The sequence below is a fragment of the Puccinia triticina genome, chromosome 4A (genome assembly GCF_026914185.1).
Source record: "Puccinia triticina chromosome 4A, complete sequence".
Lineage (NCBI taxonomy): Eukaryota > Fungi > Basidiomycota > Pucciniomycetes > Pucciniales > Pucciniaceae > Puccinia > Puccinia triticina.
The window spans coordinates 2,488,606-2,498,830 of record NC_070561.1 but is presented as its reverse complement, the minus strand read 5'-3'; the positions used below and the strand labels follow the sequence as shown (position 1 = coordinate 2,498,830).

Genomic DNA, 10,225 nt, shown 5'->3' with positions numbered 1-10,225 from the left:
CATGTACTCTGCATGGCAGGTTGAGGAAGCCACGGACTGTTGACGTCTAGCCATCCAGAGCACTGGACAGTTCATGAAAGAGATGAAAACTCCGTAAGCAGATCTCCCAAATTCACCACCCCAAGACGCGTCACAGTAAGTCTTCAGAGGTTTGTTGTTGGCGGAAGGGAAAATACAGAGCGTCATATCTGCTGTCCCCGCAATATACCCAATTAGGTGCTTCAAACCTTTCCAGTGCGTTACACCTGGTTTTGCCGCAAAGCGCGCCAGATAGTTGACTGCGAAACAGATGTCCGGCCTTGTACCTACCGCTAAATAACTTAAAGTCCCAATCACAGATAAATACTTGCCAGACTGGGAAGGATCACCTTCTGGGTCAGTAACACCATTATACCCCGGCGGTAACGGCGTCTTTGAAACTGTGGTCTTGTCCCATTCTGTATCTAGAAGTCCTTTGATCAAGTGCTTCTGGCACAGAGTGAAGCCTTTTTTACTACGGCTGACATTCAAACCCACTATGGCATTCAATTTGTCGCTCCACTTGATCTTAAGGATGTCGCTAAGGTCAGATTCCAGCTTTCGCAAAAGATCTTCACTCGAAGCGGTGACAACGCCATCATCGACATGCAGCCAAATAACCCCATGTAAGGTTGGGTGTCGTAGGATATATAAAGAGTTGTCATACTGAGAGGGAACATAACCCAAACCGTCTAACACCTGTTTTAGGTGTAACCACCAGCAGCGCGCAGCCTGACGCGTCCCGTACAGAGCTTTCTTTAGTAACAAGGCATGTCCCGGAGGCACTACCATCCCTTCCGGCGGTTGTATCCAAACCTCTTTGTCAATAGGGGAGTTTAGATACGCCGCAACAAAATCAAAGCTGTGAACAGCCCAGTTATTGGCAGCTGCCACCGTCAGCAACAAACGCAGTGCCACAAAAGTTGCAGTGGGTGCGAAAGTTTCAAGAAAATCCGTCCCGGCCACCTGTGTGAAACCTTTTGCGACAAAACGCGCCTTGAAGCGCACACCAGATCCGTCCACATCTGGTTTCACCGCAAACACCCAGCGTCCATTCAGAACCTTTTTGTCTTGCGGTTTGAGACCCACAAGCCAAACTTTCATCTGTTCAAGATTGCTGAGTTCAACAGCTATGGCTTTGGACCAAGCGTCTTTCTCCGGTGACTTCATCGCCTGTTTGAAAGTTGCCGGTACTGAGATAGAGTAGAGCTGGCACAGTTCTATGATCTTGTCTACAATTAACTCCTGATCGTGAAATTCATACTCCCGTGAGAAATCGCCAAGCTCAATTAGATTCATGACAAAATCAGTGGAAAGCTTTTTTGGTGCTTCTGTCAAAGTCGCCGTTCCAGTTGTCGGCACATCAATGAAGTGTGTTTTGTCTTCATCGACAAAGCAAACCATTGCAGAGGACATGAATTTCTGCTCGTCCGGCAGCCAGAATAGCCAACCTTTACTGGTATCCAGGTGACCAATAACCTGTCCACGGAGCGCTCTTGTGTCCAACTTGAGGCGTTTTTCCGGAGGCACATGAATGTAGCCATAGCTACCAAAAGCTCGGAAAGAGTCAAACTGTGGCTTAATCCCAAATAACGCTTCATACGGTGACATTTTTCCGCTAGCGTTGTTTGGTATCCTATTCAGGAGATGGCCCGCCCACAAGAATGCGTAGTTCCAGAAGTTACGAGGTAAATTGCTATCCGCCAGGACCGTTCTGCTCATGGCTTGAATAGTCCTGTTGAATCTTTCTATCATGCCATTTTGATAGTGGTGATATGGCAAAGCTCGTTCTGTATGAATGCCTTTGGACACAAGGAATTCTTCCAGTTTCTTGTTTGCAAACTCGCCACCATTATCACTACGCAAAACCTTCACTTTAAGATTGGTCGTCCTCTCCAGCCTATTGATAATGTCAATTATAGCCGAGTTTGCATCTGACTTTGCTTTTAGAATTTTTACGAAATTGTATCCAGTGGCTACGTCACGCATTGTCAGGATGTAGTTCCCTCCATCAATCGCGGTAACTTCAAAAGGGCCCACAAGGTCGGCTGCCCACACCTCCATTTTTCCGGCCTTGCGGTCACCGGAACCGAGTGGATTGAGTTTAGTAGACTTGCTAATCATGCAAGTAGCACAGTGAATAGACCCCGGTGGCAGTTCTTTTGGCAGTCCTAAACCAATGTTCTCTTTGATGAGCCGTCTGATCACGCGCAAACTTGTGTGTCCAAAAACACGGTGCCAGAACAACAGGCGTTTCTCGTTGTTTGTCAAGGAAGGAGGAACTGTTTCCCGGGTCGCAAACTGCGGAACTGGCTCTTTAAATAGAGCAGTTGCCGTCTCTTTCGTTTTTGCTGCCTGGAAGGATAGGTCCTCCGGCTCAGGCACAACACGTTGAGAATCATGAAATGCATTTTTAGTTGAAGGCGTAGGCAGAGAAAATTTTATTGTTGTTTGACATACGGGCACCAGAAAAGACGAGTCACAAGGAACTGACTGAGAGAATGAAGACAGGACCGAAGAAATTGTCGGGAATGGTGCGTTCAAAGAAGCAGAGGAAGACATATAAGAAGAAAAAGAAGAAAGAGAAGAATGAAAGAGAGATATGTCGCCCTTTGCTCCGCCGCCATTGTGATCAATTCGTACCATCGGATGTGGTACACACCAGCGATTGCGTTTATGTTCCATAATACAGGCAAACGCAAATACACCGCCCTTGGAGTAGACATCAAAAACGTCTCTGTTGTTGTCGTAAAACACCAATGCGTCAGCTTTACGCAAAGCCGCCATGGATATGAGCGTAGACCAAGCATCCTTACAATAAAGGACTCCGCGAAGGACAATAAGCCGTCCGCTAGGTTCTAGGAAGTGGAGTTCCCCCACACCCGTGATGAAAGATCGGTTGGCGGCGGTAGCTACCGAGAGCGGCATAGGCTTAGACAATGCTTTGAAATTGTGAAGCAGTTGGCGCATCCCAGTGAAGTGATGGGATGCACCGGTATCAAAAATGGCTGGAAGACTTACCACATCTTCTCCTAAGGCCATGTTTTTGAAATCCAGTTGGTCCAGGTCGTCTGGGACGTCTCCGATTTCCAGGAGTTGAGCCGATGCTCCTCCCCCCCCGGCTGAGCTGGCGGAATGGCTGATTGAGGTCGAAGAGTTTGGCTGCCGGTTGCCGGAGCTGGTATACCTCGGGCGGTAGAGATCGGCTAACCGTTTAGCCTGGACTTGATGTTGGGACATGGGGGGAAGAGCTTGGGAGACAGCAGGACCGTTCGGTGTTTGTTGAGCTGGCTGAGTGTAGAGGGAGCCCACAAAAGTGGCTTGAGTGCGATTCGCTGGCAGAGGAAACGGTGAAACACCCGGTCCACGAAGTCGCTTATTGATTTGGTTCGGCTTCAAGCGTTGAGGGCAGTCTCGAAGGTAGTGATTGGCGGCTCCACATTGCCAGCAGTGGTGCGCCGTCGCCGCGTAGAAATCCAAAGCATCCGGCCAGTTTTCTTCAGGTACATCGGCGAAGAACGCTTCGAAATCAAAATCATCTTCCCCGCTTGTTGCCATTAGGACCAAGGGTGCCGCTGCAGTCGAGAGGGAGGTTTCCGATGTTGTCGAATCTGCGTGCTGTTTCTTGCAGATATCGAAGGTGTTGACAAGAGTGTCGAATTTTGGGACACTCTTCGACTCATCGTTTTGCATCGCATTCTCAATCCTCTGCTTGAAATCTTTCTTGAACGGCACAGATGAACGCATGACGGCTCGTTGAAAAATGAACCCAAAGAAAGCGTCAGAGTGTATCCAAACGTTCAGGTTGTTCCACTCCGTGTAGAGATTCCTCATCAAAGAAGACATGCCGACACCGTCCGAATCGTCAACCGAGAAGTTGAGAAATTTGTTCCAGACGTTGAACTGAGCCGCCCGAGAGATAACTGAAAACTTCTTTTTGAGATAAGAGAGCATCTCAATTGCAGTCTTCATCCGCTGCAAATCAGACACCAGCAATTGGTGCACCCCTTCGAGGACGACCATACATGCAATTTTCTCGAAGATGACGTTGTTGATTGGCTTGAAAAAGAAATCCCCGCTCGACATGTGTCCGTTCCCTACTTCTTGCAACTCATGAAGCCATTGTGCCATATTGTTGCCGTTGGCCGCCAAACGTTTATTGTCGGTCCAGCGATCGTTGATGAGCTTGGCCGTTTGACTGACCAGTTTGGCTTGCTCGAGTTGAAGTTTGGCTGCAAGGAAATCTTGCTGCGTCCGATTCAGATCGCCTGTTGCCCCAGCGATCCCCTGATTGTTTGTCCCAGCCGCCGCAGTTTGATTGAGGTGAGGGGGCACGTTCCTCGTTTGATTGATTGCTGGGCCAGTCGCCGGTGGCACAATTGGTGGTCAGAGGCCAGATGTCGACGCCCGAATAGTGTCGTCCGCCCCCCTGTTCCCTGTCGCAGATCCCGCAACCGAGTCGAATAGAGTACCCATCCGGAGAACACCATCCGGCACAAAATCGTCCTGTCCATTGTTGGAATGCGAGTTTTGTCGAGACATTTTTGCCGGTCGAAAAGGATAGAGATTGAAAAAAAAAAAGGAAATTGGGTCGTAGGTCGAGGTAGGAAGAAAGGAATTACTCACCGCAACACTATGGAATGCTCAGAGTCTAAGAGAGGAAGGAGGAAAAGAGGGAGTAGAACAGTGACTCCAAGCTTTCCTTTTCTGCACAGGTAAATGGGGCCACCACACCTTAATAAGCAGGATGGCTAGTCCGCTTAGCTTAATTAGGTAGGCCTATTGTCACCGTTCAGAGAAAAGAAGGGAAAAACGGGTCTACTTATCCCTGAGCACCCCACAGCGTTACAGCAAGTAACGCAGATCTTCCCGGTAACGGTCGATTACGCCCTAGACTGGACTACCGGTCGAGAAGATGAAACCGTCGGATCGAATCGCCGGCCTATGAGGTGAGGTTGTAGACACAGTTTTGTGGTCGAGGTCGGCGTCCCTTGTAGTCGAGATTAAAGGCTCATAACCTATTCAGGTATGGCTCGCTGGTTGACTCTATATTCCACGTAGTTTATCTCCTCAACCCGGGATTGTCCCCGGATGAGGAGTACTGGTCGTGCTGCGGCGAGTCCGGGAGATGCATGTGACATCTATGTCACAACACTTTGTTGTCATCTAATGAGCGCATCTCTTGATCCGTGCGCGTTGTATTTTGCCTTTTGATTTTAAACTTTTTGTTTCATGGTTTCCGACCCGAGTTTGACACCTCTGTCCGTCGCCGCTCCGTCCCCACTGTCCATCCATTTCGCCTCCCCAAAACATCTTCGGCCCCTGGGGAAGAACATCTCGATTCTCAAGAATACCTGCTGGGAAACAAACCCAGTCGATACCGTCACCTAAACCCGTCCTCGTCCGGATTCTCACTCGGCCATCGTAGCGTTATTTTTCGGCATGGCCACATTTGTTAATTGGTTGAAGAGTCCAGCCGGGCGACAATATTTCTTCAGTTGAGTCCAAACAACAGCACCGACAAAAAACCCTGCTGACAATCAGGATTCTAATTGAATATCGCGAAGGATATGATATGAACACCTCGCCTCTCCAATTCCCTTATTCTCGATCAATGTTTTCAATTTTACCAGCTTTGCTTTATTTTATTCCCTTCTTTCAGTTTTTGGAATCGTGATTAGTTAGGATACTGATCATAATCGTTTTCGTTTTTTAGGTACACATTTGTAAGTCTCACAACAAATCGGACCAGGATTTTAGTGGTCCCGAAGAGAAGTGATCCGAATTTTTGCTCCAATTTGCTGACCTGATCAATCAATTGAATCGATGACTGAAACAGCTGGGGACCAGTTGCCAATTGGGGTCTTCCTTTGGCAGCATTGACTGATTTGAGCAAAGATGCTGAACTGATTTCGGGACCGATGTCAGTCGCCCTTCTCCCTTCTTCGGACTAGCGGATACTGCAAAGGCTCCGATCAAACTGATACACTTCTTCCCTCTTCGTGCCTCCATAACAGGACTACTGCTCTAGGTGCATACTCGATTTGTTTCATGCGCTTTGCATGGAGAGTTCAACCTCGGAATTATTTGTTATTTGCTTGTGTATGTTTCTATCATCTTATCTGTCTAGACTTATTGCTTGAGTCTGATGTGCTATGTGTTTTGAACTGCCACCTACTTTCATAGCATGCTGTGAACTTTTCTTTGCAGTCTGTTCAGGGAGGTAGATTTATCAAACACCAGATGTCAGTAATTAATTTGACATCCGATTTCTCTCCAAAATCATACGCCCTCTGCCTGATCTAATCAATGTTATTTCTTTGTATGCCATTATCGTCCATCCAATTTGATCGCAGGGAAGAAACCCAGAATCCCAAAGCCGAAACAAAAAAAACTTGAAGGTGTATCAAATCAAATGAATCCTAAGATGAATTATAGCCAATATGTGAAACTACCGTCTGCTGATTCAATGAGAGACACAAACTTTGACCACACAAACACACAAACAAGCATGATTTCTTCAGGATCATCGGAAATGCCTGGTTCCATCGGTTGCTATCCCGCTATCCCGGATGTGCTTCGCGCTTCTGTGATGTGAGCAATGATGCCATGGAGTGCCGCTAAACCACGCGTCGTTACACATCACACACGAGGTTGCACTATCCCAAGTTTAAGGAATATAACATGCCAGCCAGACTTTGCAACGATTAAAGGAAAATTAAATCGTAGTCCAACGAAGAACTAGCCGAACTGAGGAACTCAACATTTCAGATTCATCCAATCTGATTCATTTGTTCCTGGCTTTCCTGCTTTTTTCCGATTGAGATCTCATCTTGGGAGGAGTAGGCTCCATGACAATCAACAAATCGACACAATGTGGTGGCCAAGTATAGACCTAATTCCATTTGATTCCATGTAATTAACTGTAAACATACGTATGCACACTTTGGACTGAATTTGATTACTAACATTCGCATGCTTCCCGCCGATTCCATATGCTTCAAGAAAATGAACAGCCTTTTTTTACCATCGGAGTTCTGTCAATAAATAACCACTAACAGAGGATTGCCTTGAGAGGTCTGAACTGGAATCTAATGGCGAGTCAGTACCCAGCCGTGGACTGTCCCTCTAATACTTGGATCACCAGCATCTGCTGGAAATGCAAGACCGGCATTCTTGTCTTCGATGATTCGGGTGCACTTCCATCCCCTTTGACGAGCGATGACGAAGAATTCTTCGTCGGCTGCAACACACCAAGGTCGATGATGAGAGTAAAACACTAGGAGAGAGGGTGTCGGACGATCGCTGGTTGGGGCTGTGGAGTTTAGACTGATCTCACACGTGGTCAGGAGAGCGTGATGTTCTGAGTGGTTGAAGACTAAATCTGAGAGCAATATCAAATCGAAACCGTGTTGGGAGGATGGAGTATCAGAAGCACTTGGAGTTGTGGCGTCCTCGAAGATCTTGTCCTCAAGCTTCGCTCCCCATTTGAGTCCCTGTGAACAGGTTAATAATAATACATTTGAGTTATCTAGATTTGATTGCGTGAAGTTTCGCAAAAAGGAAAGGCTGAATAGTTTTAAAAAATAAAAATAAAAATTCACCTTGACAATCAGCCTGTGTCTTTTCGATGTTGGTAAATTCTGATCAGCATTCCATTCCAAATTTTTGATCAAATCCGCGTCAGGAAAGTCGGTAGTAACCACCTGTAAAGCAAATGGAAAAATGAAAAATAATGAACGTGACCGACCGACAGGCACATATACATATAGAACAATTGGAAATACTCAGACCAAACTTGCGCCGGCTAAAACACATGTTAGACCGGGTAATCCCCCTCCAGCACCCAGCTCAAGAACATTGGTGGACACGTGGTCGGGAAATAATTGCTTGGAGTGCTCTTGAATGTAACGTGATAAAATTATCGAAGCTGGATATAACACATGGCCTGTTGGCAAAAGAAACCAACACACTTAGCAAATAGTCCGCGCTTCTTTCTTTTTTTCGAAGGAGGGGGGAGTTTGGTTTGGTGAATAGAATGAAACTGACCCCATAGCGGATGAGCACCGACGAGTCTGATTTTTAACGAGGTTCCGTCGGAGGTGGTATGTTCGATTATTTTCGGCTCTGGTGACGGTGGGCGGAAAGAGCTCGGTTCCTTGGCAACCCCACGACCTGAACATCAGCCTGGAATCACACCATGCACCTGAGCCAAACTGCCAGACAACACACCTGAAAGAGATCAGTTGGCAATGGCAGATCGGCGTTGTCTGAATCTTCGTTCGCCAGCGCTTCGTTTTTCATCGGAGTGTGCTTTTTTCTCGCTAGTTCGTCTCGCCCGCCGAACTCCTACATATTGGGTCATTTCAGTGATTCACTCATTTCATGGGCCGGGGGACCGGCGCACCGGGGGCCGCGAGAGGCGCCCGGCTGTCGGCAGTGTTTTTAACGATGGGCCTGTGTGAAGTAGCTTTGCATCGGCCGGCCGGCAAACTGCGCCATCTGGAACCTATCTGGCGTCCTCGGGTACACACAGGATACAGGTTTCTACACTGGTCTAAGCCGATATGGACACCTCCAATTCAACCCAACGGATGATCATGGAAGGACCCTGGAAATCCCCTATAAATAAGGGTAATGTAAATAAATGTATGAATTTTTGGGCAAAACCCAAAATGATAGGCTGGTATGATTGGCCATGGCCCATGGCTCAACCCAAAGGTCATTCTGGAATCTGGAGATAATGTTGTACAGTGGTTGATAATTGTATCCAACACGACTCTAGAATCTCCCCAGGACCCCGGAAGGGGTCTTTCAAGCCGCCTTATGTATGTATCCAAACGTTACAGCCCCTACCTACAGCTACCCTGGCTCAATGCATCAACAAAAATATGTGTAGTGACACCTTTAAACCCATATTAATCCTGTACAGGGGTTTAAAAAACAAAAGTGATGATGGCAGAATAGATAAATTCAAATAACTCATTGTGTACACGTATCTTTTTTTAAAGTTTGGCTGGAGCCTACATAAGGCGGCTTGAAAAACCCCTTCCGGGGTCCTATCTCCCCCCACCAACTTCAAGCCGTTCCTTTCAGTGTGATGGTTCAAAATAGGCTTTCAAAGATGAATATGAGAAAATAAAAATGAAAATGAAAAAAACAAAGTTGTAATTTTTAAAAAAAGTTGAAAAACACAAGTTTTTCTTGCAAGCTTAATTCTTTTTTTCAGAGAAAGGTGAATAGACAGAAAGTAAGAATAGAACATGGAAAGAATGATAATAAATGAAAAAATGTGACCCCAAAAAGGTTTGGCTTGGTGGGTGGACAATCTGCAGTCAAAATGGGGACATTACAGTGCCAGAATGCCATGTATGCTGATGAATGACTCACTCCACACAACTTTTACACCACATAGAATCATTTTTTTTCTTATTTTTTGACTTATCATCATTCATTTCAGATCTCATACTATCATTCCTCAACCTTCAAAATTTTTTCAGAAAATTATTGCATTTTTTGGTTTTTTTGTTTAATTTTTGTAAATTACATAACTTTTATTTTTGTTTTTATTTTTCCATATTTGCGTTTTGAAGACTATTTTGAACCATCTCTACACCACACCATTTTTGGACCATAGAAACTCAACCAACCAACTTCAAGTCACTAGTATTGGTGACACTGCAAGAAAAACTCTAGAAACTGCTTGCAGTTGAGATGCAAGAGCTCAAGGCAAGCTGTGCCTCATGCAAGAATCAAGCACTGGTTGATTACATGCAAATTTCATATTTTATGCAAGAGTGAGTCTAAGCTCCAAAAACCTGAGTACAAGCTCCAAAATACTGAGTTGATACCTGTGCAAATTCCCAACTCATGTGCACATACCCCTTTCATGTGCACATATCCCTTTCATGTGCACATACCCCTTTCATGTGCACATAACCATTTTGTGTGCACATAACCCTTTCATGTGCACATATCCCTTTTTATGCATTCACCCCTTTCATAATGTGTCCATACCCCTTTATGTGCACATACCCCATTCATGTGCATGTACCCCTTTCATCCTGCGTTCATGAACCTTTCATGTTTACATGTCCCCTGTGAGTTTTTTCTTTCAATACCCCTTTCATCATTCAGATTTCCATACCCCTTTAATGTTTACATATCCCTTTCATGTGCAAATACCCCTTACTGCACATACTCCTTT

At 45.9% G+C, this 10,225-nt stretch overlaps 1 protein-coding gene across 1 annotated transcript; it reads right to left on the bottom strand.

The window, feature by feature from the left end:
- Window positions 1-7,109: 7,109 nt before the first annotated feature.
- PtA15_4A302 (uncharacterized protein) lies at window positions 7,110-8,322 on the bottom strand (the record flags this gene model as incomplete). Its single annotated transcript, XM_053168173.1, has 5 exons — window positions 7,110-7,514; window positions 7,623-7,724; window positions 7,812-7,966; window positions 8,068-8,176; window positions 8,251-8,322. 5 exons carry the CDS (start codon window positions 8,320-8,322, stop codon window positions 7,110-7,112), a joined length of 843 nt encoding a protein of 280 aa, XP_053019408.1.
- Between the last annotated feature and the right edge of the window lie 1,903 nt (window positions 8,323-10,225).